Consider the following 17441-nt stretch of genomic DNA (forward strand, 5'->3'; position numbering starts at 1 on the left):
ACCATTTGTGTCAAGGTTTGTGGCTTCCAGCCCGTCTTACAAGCACACTCCTCCCAGTGTTGAGGGCTGCTCTTCCTGCCACCCTCTTCGCCTCCTGTGACCACCCTCTTACTCCAGGGAACTGTGAGTCAGGCAAGTGCAGTTCTCCTCCAACAACTACAACCATACAAGAGTAAATCAAGAGTAAAAGGCAAGTTAACGACAAGATCACTGGTCTTACTGCATTTAGCAAGATTTTAAAAGCAATTAAAACTACCTACATAGACAGTAATGAAGAAAAATGCTATTACAAAGAAACAGCTCTCCTCTACAAAAAGGGGAAATGATTTGTGTATGCATTCCACTAAAATAACACGGGGAAGGCTTTACAAGCCTAAAAACAAAATACCAGTAAACCAAGCCACACTTAGAAAAATGAAAGCTGATTTTTATTTTATCATCAACAGCCATTCTTTAAACATGAACATGCATACGTAATATTCTACGCACACATCACAGTTTTTAACGTTAGTTAATAAAGGTTAAACACACAACATACATCCTTACAAAAAAAGTCAAATGCAAACTTAAAACTTTAAACAAAAGTCTTACTAATTTAAAAAAAGTTTGTGTTGGGTACCATTTGTACAACACAGTTAATTTAAACATTTTCATTTTGGCTGCACATGAAAAAAGCGGCAGTAGAAAATAAAGTCATTGAGGGTTTTTAAATAGCAGAATAGGCAGTTTTGCCATGCAGGAGAAGCAATATTAAATATTAGTTTTCAAAAAAAATCCACATTTAAAAATATTTAGTTCAAGTCACAGAATTTTTCTCAGTAGAGATCCCAATGCAATGCATAATTAGCTGCCTTAGCTGGCCCATCTGAAAGGACAACATCCCTTCAGAGTATGACTTTACTGATTTTGGCACAGAAAAAAAGTCTTAAGAACGAGAACATGATTAAAAAAGAGGGAAGAGGAACAGAGGCAAGAAATAAAAAGCAAGAGTACATGAGATAGTAATTGCAATCACTAAAAACTGTGCATTCCCAGTCACTGCAGAATACTGTCTTCCGTCCACAGCAGGTGCGCACTCCTCGACTGTTACTGCAGCATGGACTTGATTTGCTTGGAGGTAGTCTCATCATTCAAATGTTTTGTTGTGTACCTAAAAGTAAAAAACAAAACACAGCAATTTTAGGGAATTTTTTTAAAAAACCATTACCTGCACCGGGTTCTAGAATTATTACAAGATGAGCAAATAGGCAAATCTTCTCTCACAGAACTGTGCCTTTGATTTCCAGCATCAACTGGGTTCAGGTTCTGCCTCGCTTAGCCTCCCTACCAGCTTTTATTTTATTTTATTTTTAAAGATTTTATTTATTTATTCGACAGAGATAGAGACAGCCAGCGAGAGAGGGAACACAAGCAGGGGGAGTGGGAGAGGAAGAAGCAGGCTCATAGCGGAGGAGCCTGATGTGGGGCTCAATTCCACAACGCTGGGATCACGCCCTGAGCCGAAGGCAGACGCTTAACTGCTGTGCCACCCAGGCGCCCCGCTACCAGCTTTTAAACAGAAGATCCACAAGCTGTGCTGAGTCACAACGACCTTGTTGAAATGATCTGGTTAAATTCTAAAGGAACACTCAGCTGCACCTCTCACTCAGAGGAAAACAGTCCTTGCTCCATCTCAGGGACTGACAAATTACACCCGGTGGCCCAATCTAACCCTCTACCTATTTTTGTATGGGCTGTGAGTGAATTAAATTTTTATAATTTTAAATGAATGGGGAAAGAAATCGAAAGAATAATATTTCATGTTAACATTGAAGTTATATGAAATGTAAATTTCAGTGTTTTACAAAAGTTTTAATGGAAGACAGCTATACTGATTCACTTCAGTATAACCTACGGTTAACTTCTTCCTACAGTGGCAGAGTAGCTGTGACAGAAACCATGTGGCCCCAAACCCTAAAATGTCTGTTTACCCTCTAGCCCTTTACGGAGAAATATGCCGAGTCCCATTCCAGTCCCAAACCGTCACATCCCAAAATGTCCCAATACTCTACGTGCCTTGTTTCCAGCTAGACAGGTTTTGCTATAGGCATGAAAACACAAGAATCATAAAGAGTGATCACTGCTTTATGAGAAGATTCACCATGGGAGAATAGCCCAAAGTCAGTGAGTAAGCCTGTTATGTGTCCGGTACTGTTCCAGGAGCTTACAGCCTGGCAGGGCAGACAGACAGTAATACACTCATACCAGGGGCAAAGAAGGAAAATACTAGACGGGGCCTTACAGGCCTAGAAAAGCCCAGCGCACAAGGATACTGCAGGCCACAGTGAGGAGTTGGGAGGTTATTCTAAGTGCAGTGAGAGCCAGTGGAGGATATTAGGTTGGGCAGTGATGTGAGATTTCATTTAGGTTCTGGAAGGACTGCTCTGGCTGTTGAGGAAGAACCGTAGGGAGCAGAGCAGCAGCACAGGGACCAACTGGGGGCCGTTCCAAGGGCCTCAGTGAGAGACGACCAAGGCCTGGAGCAGATGAGCAGCAAGGGAAACAGGTGCTCAATGCTTGAATGTGGGACAATTCAGAAAGAACTTAACATTGGACCAGTTAATTTGGCTTATAAGAATTTCACATACAATCTTTAAGGAATAGATCATTTTAAGCAAGTACACACAGATGGTCTCTGTGTCTTCAAGAAATTTAAACCCAGTTCTTTTTAGTTTCATTTCAAAATCAATTTGAAAATTGAAGAAAAGTACCTGAACTCAAATCCTTGGAGAGGTAAGGACACAAACATGTACTTATTAAGTACCTGATATATTCTCAACAATTTTACTTAGAAGTCACTTCCAAATTGTTGACATGTTACTGAAGAGACACCAGAGCACCTGGCATGTGATAGGTGCTCCATTAGTACTTGCGGAAGGAAGACAAGAACGCAAGCAGCCAGGCTGGAAAAACAATCCATAAAGGAATATTTACATTAAGTGGCAGGTGATGTAGCCAAGACTAAAGCCTTGTTTTCTTTTCCAAGTGCAGATAAAGTGTATATATAGTTGCACACAAGCCTCCTGATGTCAGGAAATAAAATGTTTAACATCCTTCTCTTCACTTTCGCTTTTCCCCCTTTCCTTTACGCGCCTGAATAGGGGAGAGGGCCAGGCAAGTGGCACACCAACATTTCTACTTCGAGTGATTGTCAGTACCACTAGTCAGCAACGTATATTCTGTGACATTCCAGGAGTTGTGAGTGCTTTCTTCTCTACCAGACACAAGTTCTTGCTGCTTCTGCGGAACGTGACCATGCACTTCCAGCAGTTCTCAGATCCTTCCCCCAAGCGGGGCTGATTAGAGGGAGGCCTGTCACATCACCACATTCTTCTCAAGAAATGGCCAGGAACTGGGGCACCTGGGTGGCTCAATGGGCCAAGCTGTTCGACTCTTGACTTCAGCGCAGGTCATGATCTTGGGGTTGTGAGGTGGAGCCCCACGTCAGGCTTTGCGCTGGGCCTGGAGCCTGCGTGGGATTCTCCCTTGCCCTCTGCCCCTTCCTCTCTAAACAAACCAAAAAACCAAACCGAGAAGAGAAAGGAAGAGAAGGGAAGGGGAGGGGAGAGGGGAGTAAAGAAGGAAAGAATGAATGAAAAGGGCAGGAATAACCTAATACGTGTGAAAATAACATATGGACACATGTGGCCTTATCTCACTTTGTGCCTAACAACAAAATTCCTAAGTACATATGTCTTTTCTACCAAAGAAAATCAACTATTATCTTCCTTTCCTCTAAAATGTAATAAAGAGGGGCGCCTGGGTGGCACAGCGGTTAAGCGTCTGCCTTCGGCTCAGGGCGTGATCCCGGCGTTCTGGGATCGAGCCCCACATCAGGCTCCTCTGCTGTGAGCCTGCTTCTTCCTCTCCCACTCCCCCTGCTTGTGTTCCCTCTCTCGCTGGCTGTCTCTATCTCTGTCAAATAAATAAATAAAATCTTTNCAAATAAATAAAAAATAAAATAAAATCTTTTTTAAAAAAATAAATAAATAAATAAAATGTAATAAAGAGTGCAGTTATTTAGCACGGAATCTTAACTCCTAGCTCTAGCTTGCTCTCTCATGATCAAGGCACTTGGTTCCATTTTTTCACCTGTAGAATGTAGGCATGCCTTGCTGCTTTTCTGTAACTACATTCTGTAAGTTGGAGGCGCTACATAGAGAAGCATTCAAAATAAACAGCATATACATGTGTACACATTAAAATTTAAAGTTTTTAGTTTTTGGGGCGCCTGGGTGGCTCAGTTGGTTAAGCGTCTGCCTTCGGCTCAGGTCATGACCCCAGGGTCCTGGGATCGAGCCCCACATCAGGCACTCTGCTCAGCAGGAAGCCTGCTGCTTCTCCCTCTCCCCTCTGCCTGCTGCTCCCCCCTGCCTGTGTGCTCTCTGTCAAATAAACAAATAAAATCTTTAAAAATTAATCAATCAATCAAATTTTTTAGTTATTAACTGCTGACTGAGGAACACGATGGAGTGAGCATCTCTAGTAAAGCAGCTACTCAGAAAGTAATTCCACAAAAGTATCTCCCATTTTGTAGAGGTGTCAGTAACAATTAACAATTGCACAGCACTTCTGGGATTGCCAAATGCTTTTTAAATAGTATCTCCTTTGCTCTGAGTGAAGCACGTTAAGGGCTATGGTGATTTAGTTTGAGCCGTGTTTCTCAAAGTGCCAGCGTTATATCAGCTAGGGCGTTTACTTATAAAATGAGGTGCCTGAGCCCCACCCCAGACCTAAGGAGAGAGACTCTCTGGGGGATGGTGACCTGGGGATCTGCATTTTCACTTCCTTCCCAGTTACTTCAAAGCACTCCAGGGTTCAGTCACATAGGAAACCTAAGGCTCAATGATACAGCATCAAGCATATGGGATTTTAAGAATGAAATCCTAAATGTGAAAACAGATTCCAACATTTATTAGCTACATGATCTCTGAGTCTCTCAAGAAGTCAAGGTAACTGTTTGTACAACGGAGACACCCCCAGCACCTCATCTCCATCACCTACCTCACAGAGCTGCGGTGTGGATTAAGTAAAGTCATATGTACGAATCTGTATACGAATGTACACTGATATAAAAGTGCTACTAACTGTAACCACTACCACAAAGCATCAAGGGCACCAATGAACCTTACAAAACTTCCCAGGTGAAAAAGAAAGAACCAGACATGTAGCACATTCACTATGTATAAAAATAGTTGGACAGTTATCTCTAACAAAACCTTCATCTGCTACTTTCCATTAGTTATGTGAAATGAAAACTGAGAACTGACAGGTGGCTCTTGCCTCAACGGTGCTTTTCTTCCCCTTTCCCTCAAACACAGACTGCTGTGTGCGAGGCTTCAATTCCACCTCTCACTTAGCCCCGCTGTGGGGTGCTGTCTTAATTCTAGAAAAGGCCCAACTACCTTTAAATTCTGAAAAACAAAAGCAAACTCTGAGTTTTTAATGTGTGGAACACTGTCCCTTCAAGGTAAAGAAATATAACACCAGGCCCGGGGAGCCTGGGTGGCTCAGTCAGTTAAGCATCTGCCTTTGGCTCAGGTCATGATCCCAGGGTCCTGGAATTGAGCCCCACATCAGGCTCTCTGCTCAGTGGGTAGCCTGCTTCTATCTCTCCCTCTGCTGCTCTCCCTGCTTCTGTTCTTTCTCTCTCTAGTAAGTATAAAAATCTTAAAATAAAATAAAATAACACCAGGCACTCCTAGACTTTGAGTCCCTCTTCCCTTTCAAAGCAGGTTTCCTGTCATTGGCTGGCTTCACAAAGTCTCACCAGCAAGAACGAAGGGTCTTGGGAGAAAAACCAGGCTGACTGGGACCCAGGGAGTCTTCAGAAAGGGATCATGTAGTAAAGATTCACCATACCATGACATGGATAAAATCAATGAGGTTTATGTTGTAAAAACCTCCAGAGTAAAAAATTCCCACAAGTTGTGGTTTCTGTAGGCTTATGGTTGAAATAGTTTGACATTATGAGGCTTTTTATTGTTATATTATGGTCCTGAATCATTCTGGTATTTGTTTAGAATTGACCTCCTTTACTCAGGTAGTCACTGCTTGCAGAATACTTTTCATAATCCTAATAAAAGCATTTAATGGCTCCATTCAGCTGAAATGACACATACAGCACAGAATTCTGCTTTATGGTACACCAAGTGTGACTAAGCATTCAAGAGGAATAATGACCTGTTTTTTGCTCATTAAACGTGAGAAACTTAATACTGAACTGGAAATTATTTTTGCGTATCATATGAACTACACTGCACTGCACTGAAAAGCAAAGATGGCCCGTGACCTCAAAAGTCTCTATATAAATATTACTGTGCCTGTGTAATTTTGTGTTCAAACACAAAATAATGAAACAATAAGCAAATTATCTTTTATGTTAGGAAAATTATACTATAAAATAAATCTCTGTAGTCAAGACGTTACAATATGCTAAGATTTGCATTTAATAATATTCCAGCCTTCAAGGCTCTGGCTGGCTCAGTCAGTAGAACATGCAACTCTTGATCTCAGGGTCATGAGTTCAAGCACCATGCGGGCCTAGAGCTTACTTAAAAAAAATAAAAGAAAAAGAATCTTGTCTTAAAAAGAAAAAAAAATTCCAGCATTCTTTGGAGCTACAGTAAGACATCAAGTAGATTTAAGCTGAGAAAAGATAGCAGATAACTCCTTATTTTCATTATAAGAAATATTGTAAGAAATATACAAAAGTAATAAAGGTATCTGTGAAACTAGAAATGTAATTCCACTATATTAAGGAAAAAGAGCTAGTTTTCGTAGAAGAGTTGTTACGGTACTATATTCGTAAAAAGGTAAGTATCACAGAGCTGCGACTATCTGTACGTGTAAAGAAAAAGCTCTTACAAAACTATATACCAAAATGTTAACAGCAGTTTATTTCAAAAATAGTGAGATTATGTGATTTCCTTATTTTGCTTTAAATTTTCCTGTGTTTGTGAAATTTTATTTACAATTAGCATGTTGTACAATTATGAAAAAAATTCAAAAATAAACATCCCAAGACAATCAAAAAATGAAAGCCAAAAATCTTTGGCAAAGAAATAAAGCTGCTATTTTCATGTGAGTGCCCCCCCGACGCACACTCTCTTTATTGTGAAAATACTGTAACCTATATTTGAAAGCAAGATTGCCAATAACCAAAATGAGATCTTCCCATTTCTAACACGAACACGTATATTCATATTTTTCGTACTATTCACATTTTGAAGCATTTTCTTAGGTATTTTTTCTATAACTATGCACATGTACATATACACACCTGAGAGCATTTAGAAGACCTTCTACACTATTGGGAGGTTGGTCCTTCAGAACTTTGATACAACCTTTCATCTAAGGAGAAAAGAAAACAGAAAAGGTAAAAATGTTTGTTTTCTCATATAACATTATCTCAAAACAGTAATACTTAAATTAGCACAACTATGGAACTCATAAGAAATTACATTCTAGAAATGTTAAAATCATTTTTCTTAAAAGAGGGGAAAAAATCTACCCAATTGTTATTTTCAGTTTCTTTGTCAAACAGAACTTTTTAAGAACTGAATCGGTCAAACGGAAGCACCATGCACACGAATGAGAAAACAAAGGATGGGCTAAGGGAGGACTTCCTGGAAAAGGTGTGGAGCAGCCTTTGAGAGGACAGAATAGACATGCTGCCAAGGAACAGATGAGCCTTTCTAGGTAGACAAACATCTTGACAAAAATAATAAAAATTAACACACGCTGAGAACAGAATTTTGCAAGGCTGAAATGACTAGCATAGGGGAGTTTACAGAGGGCCTCACAAGCCAAGGAAGACTCAATTGTAACTAATGGGGTAGGGACCTGTTACAGGTATAAAAAGGGAACTAAGCAAAGACAGTATGTAAGGAAGATGAGTCTGATGACTGAAAACGCAGAGCGTAGTAGGAACAGCACAGGCTTGGAGCGCCAGGGTGGCTCAGTCAGTTGAGCACCTGTCCTCTTGATTTCGGCTCAGGTCATGGTCTCGGGATCCTAGGATCAAGCCCTGCATCGGGCTCTGCACTCAGTGTGGAGTCTGGTTGGGATTCTCTCTCTCCCTCTACCCCTCCCCCAGCTAGAGCGTGCACTCTAAAATAAATGAATGAATGAAACAGAAAGAAAGAAAAGAAAAGAAAAGAAGAAAAAAAAAAGAAAAGGTAAGCACAGGCTTTGGAAGCCATGGAGATGGGGATAAAAATCCCACTCCACAATTCACTAGAGATTATACTATGTAATTTCCCTAAATCCTAGATTCTCTATTAATACAAAGGAGATAACCTCTACATCCTAGGAGTATTTCCAGACGTACGTGGCATAAAATTCCTGAGACACAGTAATCACTCAATAAATGTTAACTCATTTCTCTTCACAGAGGATGGACATGAATAAAGTAAGGAAGGGAGGCTGTTAGCAATCAGTAATCTGGATACGAAACGCCGAGAGCCAGAGCTAGCTATGAAGGGAAACTGGAAGACAATTCTCAGCAAATACTGGTTATAATTCTGATGAACTAGATGTGACAGAGTCAGGAGAGAAATTATAAAACAGAGAAACCAGGAACCTGCTTTATCCCTAATATGAACTTCTGTAGAGACAAGCAAAGAAGGAACCCAGACCTGAGCCACAAATTATTATGATTAGGAGGGAGGAGAAAATCTGTATTATATAGTCTTTTTTCACTGGAGCACCTCTACTGACTTTCTATATATATCTGGAAATAAGTCTTTTGTTTGAAATGGACTTTGGTCAAAGAACAAAAGGAAATTTCTTATGTCTGATTATTTATTTATACTGCCAAATATGCAGAAGGACGCTAAGGAGTAAGAGGGACAAGGAGGCATGCTGAAAGACTGAGGCTGTCCTTTGGTTACTCTATTCCACCGTATACGGCTGTAAAAAAAACCAACCCAAGACGAGAGGCAACAGACACCCAACATTATCAGAAACTATAAAACTGAGGTTTGTGACCCAGGGCAACCTGCATCTCTTTTAAATAAACGCCTGTGAGTTCTACTTACAGAAATGGTTTGGAATTAAATAAAGCAATATAACTTACATCAATCTTTGAAGTTTTGGCAAATGCTCCCACTGGATGTACATGGTCATAGAGTATTATGACACCCACCATTACCCTCAAGCAGAATGACACCGTCTCTTCATTTGTAAATCTGCTTCTGTATTCCCTGGAGGGTAGAAAGATATGGATGGATGAGGCACATCACTACTTAATGAGCTGGTTCAACATTCAGCTGATGCTGAAGGATGTATCCTGTTGCTCTCTAAAAGGAATGCGAACACTATGCCCCCCTTTCTCCACGGTGAGATTCCCAGAGAACTGAGGCGGGTGGAGCAGTTATCATGCACATATTCCGATCTCGATATGCACCCTCCTTGGAGTAGCACCCCTTCTGCTTGGCAGAGATGAGGCAAATTTAGAGAAATCAAAAGTAGCCCCAAACTAAAGGTTTCAGGATAGGTGCTTTTGTAAGGTGTTCCCACCAATATGATGGAAAAAGCCACTAGCTTAACAGAGCAATGTGCTTGCTATTTAGAAGCTAACGTAATCTAAGCATTTATATTACTGTATTACTGGATTCTAACTTTACTAGAATTCACTCATATTCTTCTCTCATTTGGGAAAAAGAAAACGAGAACTTTCATCTATAAATAAGGCAGCATGGCATAGCAGAAAGTGTCCAGAACCAGGATGGGGCCATCCAGGCACAGGTGTGGCCGACCAGACCCTTCACTTCCCAGGACCTCACTCCCCTAAATGACAACGATAATGATAAATAGTTGCCCTCTTACTCCATAAGGTTTTCCAGTAAGATGATGTGTATAATACTGCTCTGGACAATGAAAAGCTCCAGAAAAACAAAAGTTATTCTCATAAAACCATATGTTACTTAGGAATCCAGGAGGGATTCTTTCTGCCTGCTGATAAGAAAATCCAGCCAGACAACACTGTGATATATATGATAAATGGCTTGAAAGTAAAGGGAAACCCAGCAGAGAATTCAGATTAGTGTTGGAAAAAATAAATAAATAAAGACTGTGAACTAATTCTGAGAGGAAGGGATAAGCAGAAGAGTAACTCTAGCCCTCTAGCAAAAAGGCAAGGTTCTTACTGAAAAGGAGAGAGAATGCTCTTCCCCTATTTCTGAAAAAAGCACCACAAAATTCCCCATTCTGAAGAGTCTAATGAGTGAATCTGACTGGCCTCAGTCACCTGAAAACCCACTGTACTTTCTACTTAGCCAGAAGTTACATTAAGCTGCAAAGTATTTTAATATTGTTCATATATTAACTTTGGATACTTCAAATATACTTATTTTCCACCTTCCAAATAAGACCTGCTCATATCTAGACAACTGTTTCAAGAGGATCGTTAAAGTGAAAAAGAATCAGCTAATACTCACGGTGTTTCGAGCATGACTCTGCATACACTAGCCATGGTGCTTAGACAATCTGTGGTATTTTCTATTGGTAAATTTTTATTCTGTAAAAGTGTATGGAGGAAAAAAAGTGAAAGTGATAGTTATTACTTAAGTAAAATTTAAAATTTAGCATAATGTGAAAAACTGACAACTTTAAATGTTGGTTCCTACTCCTAATTTTGTTAAAAAAAAAAAAAAAAGCAACAGATTCTAGATACTTTTCTAAGCTCTAGGGATATGGCTATGAGCAAGAGAACCAAGACCTGCTCTCCTGAGAGTCGCTTACATTGTAGCTGAGTGGAAACAACCATTACACGCAGACAGGGGCTCACAGGCCATGAGGTATGGGGAGTTTATCTTAGGACACTTGGGGGGTCACTGGAAACATTTTAAACAAAAGAAGAAGGGCATGTGGTTTTTAAAAAGAAGATTACTTGGCTGCTCTTTGGAGAAAGGACTATCATGGGGCAAGAGCAGAAGAAGTAAGACCAGCAGGAACACAAATGCAGTCATCCAGGTATGAGGTGAGAGGGTGGTGGGCCAATCTGGAGAGGTAGAGCAAGAGAGGGGCTAAGTTTTCAGAATCAGAGTCTATTTTGGAGGGAGAGTCAATAACACTGTCTCACAGAGGAGATATAAGCGGTGAGATAAAGAAAGGAATTCAGGATGATAACCTCTAAGTTACCTGCCTTTACAGTGGTATTATTAATGAAGACAGAAAAGACTGGAGAAAGGGCAGAAAACACCCAAGACTTTGGTTTGGCCACGATACCACTGAGGTGTTGACTATGCAACCAGAGGGAAGCTGCCCATAGGCAGGTAGATGTGTACATGTGGGCCTCGGGGAAGGGACAGGGCTCAGCGCATACGGGCACAGAGATGGCAACATCACAGGGCCTGCAGAGGTCACCATGGCTGCAGACAGGAAGAAGAAGAACACGAAGAGTAACTAACTGTCCAGGCAACACTTACCTCTGATACAAACTTTGTCGTGGCATCACTTAAGGTTTTCAGCATTGGGGTTGCCTCAGCATAAAACAAAGACATTCGATTTGCCAATTCATTATTTACTTCATTTTCTCCTTCTGCCTATGTGGAAAATAAGAGCATGTGATATCAGCTCATAAATTATTAAATATAACATTTATAAAAGAAGGGCCTAGGCAGAGTGCCTGTTTTGCTAATGCTTGTTCAATTACTCTATTAAATACTCCTAAATTATATTTTAGACCCTCATGTGCACTTAATACTTAAATATTCTTTAAAAACAGGTTAAAAATATTAAGCAATTTTTCAGAAAGAGTAACCTCTTTTAAAATATTGTAAATGATATTAAGTAAATGAGTAAAACCTGGATGGGCCGCCTACTGTAACAAGGGATTACTCTAAATGCTATGAAGACAGGGAGATGACGAGGATGCTGCCCCAGCCTCTGTTTCGGGAACACACAGGTACCCACAACAACATGCTAAGAGGAGATGACCAAAAAAGGAGGTGAGAGGAAGACTACGTTAGACAGGAAGAAACTGAAACAGACTCTGAAGACCTAGCCTTTGCAGGTGATGATGGGCAGTTACGCACAGCATTCCAACAAGTCAGGGGAAAGCAGCATGTTTTCAAGTGGCTTAGAGTGTAATCCAGTATGTTCAGCGTAATAAGGGGCAGCAGCCAGTGGACAATAAGGTTGGGAAGGAAGGCTGGGGTCAGACTGCAGAGTGTCTTAGCTGCTAGCTTAAGTTTGTATTTTTCTTCTGCATGTAACAGTGGGCCCCTGAATATGTTAGAAGAAAGGAACAACAATTAAGTCAATTTTCTAAAGCAAACTGACTAATGGTGGTGGGCACAGTGTGCCAAAAAGGAAAGAGACCATGGGTCAAAAAATGAGTTCTCCTGCAGCAGAATGCCTGCCAGAGAGTGTGAGAATGAGGCTCTCAACTGGAACAGAAGAACTGAGATGAAAAGGGGGGTGAGGAAGAGATGTGAAAAAGATTTCGCTTGGCAACAGTTGAGTGTACCTGTAATTACTGAGGGTGAAAGACAGGGCAAAGGTGATTTTATGGTCTTTGGCCTTGAGCGGTAACAGGATGGTTATACCAGCGGACTGAATGGGTGTTACGTGTTTTGATTTGATTTGATATGATTTTACATGGTGGGTATGAAAAGACAAATGATCAGGTCAACCTCACAGCAGGATCTATGCAAAACCAAACTGATATAAAATAACAGATGCTTCATGGATGTGAAATCCTTTTCCTACCAAGGCCTGTCTTACAGCAGCCACTTCAGGAAATACTGATTCAATGAAAAAAGAAAAGAAAGAACGGTCATTCCTTTGGCACCTTCTTTAACCTCTTACGCCACTTACCACTCCTTACACACTTATGTAATCTTTCTTTATTAAACTATCTAGTTGAGGCTATAAGGCTAATCCTAAAAATTTCCCCATTTTTCACACCAATTAGCACAATGTAGGTCCTCAAAATCCCTAGAGAAAAAGAGATTATTTTCTTTCTATTTAAGGTTTTACGTAAGGTATTTGACTCCCTGGAGGTAGGAAAGGGTAAAGACAAGGAGAATTCAAGGGAAATCAAGCCTAAGTAAACCAGAAGATCGGTTATGTAGCCAAGGAACAGGCATAGGAGTGCTCACGGCCCATGACCTTGCTCTCCCCCTTTACCAACTTCAGTATCCTCCTATTCCAGGTCAACTTCTCTCCAGGATTCTTCTGTGCTAAGACTATGGGGTCAAAAAACTCACAACCACAAATTCAGTTTTTGTGCAATTTAAATGAGAATACACATAGGGCATCTGGCTTGGTCAGGAGAGAGTGCGACTCTTAATCTCGGGGTTGTGAGTTCAAGCCCCATGTGGGGTGTACAGATTACTTAAAAATAAAATCTTTTAAAAAAATTAAAAATAAATAAATTTAAAAACTATAAAATTTAAAAATAAATAAGATGAGAATACACAGAGAAATTTTTTAAGTATCAATGTTGTATAGACCGATAGCAATTTTACTGAAGGAAGGAGTCGTGGGGACTGAAGGGATTCAGTGGAAGGGCAGGCCAGTATTGTGTGTGGCCTGCGACATCTGCCCTTTCTTCTCACAGCTACAGCCCGTAGTGGGTTACCAACTTTATCATCAGCTTTAACTTCATTTGAATGCACAAGCACATGAACAAGCAAACTAAACTAACGGCTATCATTACTATACCCCGATTCAAAGCATTAACTTACTGGGACGTTATTAATCCTCATACGACTCAATGTTCTTCTATAATAGCTGAAATCGTTCTGTATGGCAGGATTTGTCATCTAAAGAAGACATTTATAAAAGAAAAATGTATTATGCACACTAAGTGATAGTGTAAAAATGAAGTGAAAAATCTCCTAAATACAGTTTTAACTAGTTAAGTGGCACTCCCTAATCTGTTAGTATCATTTTAAGAACTAAAACTGGCATCACCCAAGATAGCTTTTTGTACCTAAATCACATAACATTGTACTTTGTCCTTCTGAACATATATAAACCACGTAGACTGTTTTACAATCATGATCCGTATACTTGTCCCTTCTTCTTTTCAATAATTTTAGGTAATATACTAAAAAGTTGTTTCCCCAAAAGCAGTATTACCAAAAACCAGTATTACCAAATAAACAAAAACAAGAAGAAATACGCATGCACTTGTTTTGAATTATTACAATAAAAGTACGTGTATATGGTCAACAGGGCAATCCTCAGACTAAAATTTTATATTCAAATCCTTTGTGCTCAAAGTATTAATAAGAGATAATAGTTTATTAACATATTTATTAATTATATTAATAAAAGAGAATAGTCTCCTATTATCATATTATCATAAAAGGCTGTAATTAGGAATCCGCCTCTTCCATTTATCAGATAAGGTCCCCGAGGTCTTGGAAAGTCGAAGGCTCTGCCTCACACCTGGTTACTGTGACAGAGCCTCAAGTGGATCAGGTCTCCTCACATGAGTTACTTCTGGTTTCTTTACACTCAGTCCTTCTAACAATGGGGGGTGTGTGTGTGTGTGTGTGCGCAGGGAAATAGGAAGATAGACAGACAGATAAGGAAGAAAGGGAGCAGGGGGTGGGAGGGAGGGAGGAAAGAAGGAACTATCCTAACATCTTTATATAAAGGGATGTTGAAAATTAGGGATGAGCAGAAAAGAAAAAAATAATATTAGAAAAGGTCAATATTATTCCAGAGACACTTTAAAAATGAAGTTAAATGAAGACTGAGTATTGGGTAATTTGCTATTGGGTAATTTGCTATTTGCTACACATGTAATACATCAAAAGACCTGCCATAACTTTTAAATCCAGTGTTCCATGTTTCGCTAAGGACTAACAGACACCATGTAAACACACTGTGATAGGTCTCCAGGCTTTTCCTGCCGTACTCACTGAAAGGCTCACAACATCCATGCACTCAGGGCCAGCACGAAGTCCTACCTTGAGCTCGTCGAACCGGAGTGTGAAATGAAGAATCTCTGCAAACTGTTTGGCAAGAGCCTGCTCTCGCTCTAGATGCTGCGTGGGAGAGTATGGGGTACTTGTCAAGGCTCCCAGAAGACCTCTTAGTGCTGCTTCTAAAGAAAGGAAGATTAAAATGTTAAGCCATAGCTCCCTGATTTCTATTTAAAAATGAACAATTTATAAATGTTATGATTTTAATTCCCATAAAAATAAGGTCTCTTCAAAAGCCAGATTATCTAAATACAATCACTGAAATTGAATAGTGTTTAACAGAATAAAAACCTTAAAGGGACCAAATTCAGTTCCATAAACCCAAATTCAAAATAACATAGAATGTGAATCTGAATTCAACACCAGAATCAAAGCAAATTTTATATTATTTTCACCATTCTACAGTGATGATTTTTATGAACTGGTAAGGGTTACCTACAGCTGAGTAACTTTTTCAGTGGCATCGTGTCCACACAGTCAAATCTCTACATGGCTGAGAACAAATTACCAACTTCTCATACTTAGAATGTGTTGCTTATTTATAAACACAAATTGCTTTCTTTCAGATATCGTAAAGGAAACAAAGTATTTGGTTTAATAATTAGCTTCCTGAGTGTCTTTAAAGCTTGGCATCTTAGAATCACAATATAATATTCTAATTCATTACATAAGTAAAACGGTCCCTTCAAAATAAGTGCTCTTTTTGGAATGCTAGACTAATATATAGTGTTTAAAAATGGTAATATGGATATTTCACTTCAAAAAAAACCAAAGCACTCAAACTAATTCATTCAGATTTCAGAATCAGAAAAAAATGCCAGATTCTATTCAGAGAAAATAAGAGTTTATGGTAGTAGGTAGTGATTTGACATTAATGAAAAAATGTCAGATTAAGTAAATATTTATTAATAAATTTATGTCAGATCATCAACCCTTAACTTAAAAAAACACCAGCTTTACGATTTATGAAGACCCCTACCATGAACTAACATCCCTACTATGCATTGTAACTTAGTCTCATATTTAACTTTCACCATCAACTAGGACATGAGCATTACAGATGGGTGCATTGAGTTTCAAAGATTTTAGACCCCCAAGGGTATAGCTAGTAAATGCCAGATGTTTCTGACCCTAGATCCCTTTTCTTTGCACAATAATACATAATAAATTGTCTCAAATAAAGCAACATTCTACCTAGCCTTCTGTAACCTTATAAAACACGAATCTATGGATTACTACATGGTAGATATGTGCTAGTATGTCTAGTATGTGCTGGTACTGATACTAGTATGTCTAGTATGTGCTGGTACTGAGCTAGACACTACATAGTCATTATTTGTCACCTACACAATAACTCCAAATGATAGTTATTTTTTTATAGCAAGTCAGAAAATGTGCTGATTGTCTACCACGTGCCAGGCACTGGGAGAAGAGAGATGAAAGCAGACATGCTCCCTATGCCCACATGGAGCATGACTACACAGAGAAGAAAGACAAATTATTACAGTTGTGATGTGTGTTAAGGAGTACATGATACAATGAAAAAGTATAAAAACAGAACTTCACCTAGTTGAAGGCTCAGGAAAAGATCTCTCTGAGTAAGTGACATTTGGGCTGAGACTGAAGTGTGCACTAAGGATGAGCAAGAGTTTGCAAGCAGGGCAGTAAGCCAGATCCTGAGCTGAGAAGAGCATGACATAGCAGAAGAACTGCAAGAAGACCAATACAGGTAGAAAAGAGAGTACAAGGAGAAGAGTAACCCCAAACTAGAACAATAAGCATGTGGTTTATGCGCCATATCAACTATTCTGGTCTTGTCATCCTACTGTTCCTGGAAAAGCTACTTGAGCAGGGTAGTGATAGCATCAGATCAACATGTGTAAAAACTCCACGTCATCTGCTATGTGCAGAATGGATTGCAGGAGTATGGATGGCTTATAGACGTGCAAGAGTGGATGTGAAGGTCAATTAAGAGGAAAAAACCATTTTAGCTATTTTGAAAAATGGTCTACTCATCTCCCAAGATTTATTCCATCTGTCAGTATTAATGTAAGTGGAAAGCAAAGTTTGAGAGAGATGAGAACAGTAAAAACTCTTAAAACACACACACACCCACCCACCCAATACTGTTACAGGCTGTTCAAGAAAAAAAGAAAATAGCATTTTTTAGATTTTATCAAGTCTCAGGATAAGTTTAACATTCAAGGTGATCTACCACTTTGGGGGACGGAAGACACCCTCCCCCAAGGAGTGCAGGCCAGTCACTTGGCTGAGTTGGGATGGACAGTAACCATGTTGGATGACTTCTGTCCCTGAACGGCTGAAGTCCTCAAGGGCAAATCTGTGAAAAAAAGGGCATCTCAAGACAGTGGCACTGCTTATCTGCCTTTGGGGCACCCAGACCAGCCTCTCATCTTGGGGGCCTCTGTGGATACAAAACAGTCCTACTAGTCT

The 17441-nt window shown here is 39.8% G+C and overlaps 1 protein-coding gene across 14 annotated transcripts in view; it reads right to left on the bottom strand.

Moving 5' to 3' along the window:
* Positions 1 to 406: 406 nt before the first annotated feature.
* Positions 407 to 17441, bottom strand: part of CYRIB (CYFIP related Rac1 interactor B) — a 133435-nt gene continuing 116400 nt past the window's right edge. For all 14 annotated transcript variants that reach the window (XM_034668615.1, XM_019794956.2, XM_011219413.3 and 11 more), the window contains 7 exons: positions 14973 to 15109; positions 13737 to 13814; positions 11472 to 11588; positions 10482 to 10561; positions 9119 to 9245; positions 7322 to 7392; positions 407 to 1150 (listed from right to left, as the gene is read on the bottom strand). In XM_034668615.1, the coding sequence (XP_034524506.1) occupies positions 1087 to 1150; positions 7322 to 7392; positions 9119 to 9245; positions 10482 to 10561; positions 11472 to 11588; positions 13737 to 13814; positions 14973 to 15109 (674 nt within the window). In that variant the 3' untranslated portion in view covers positions 407 to 1086. The remainder of the gene's footprint in view (positions 1151 to 7321; positions 7393 to 9118; positions 9246 to 10481; positions 10562 to 11471; positions 11589 to 13736; positions 13815 to 14972; positions 15110 to 17441) is intronic.

This window comes from Ailuropoda melanoleuca, chromosome 9 (assembly GCF_002007445.2).
Source record: "Ailuropoda melanoleuca isolate Jingjing chromosome 9, ASM200744v2, whole genome shotgun sequence".
Lineage (NCBI taxonomy): Eukaryota > Metazoa > Chordata > Mammalia > Carnivora > Ursidae > Ailuropoda > Ailuropoda melanoleuca.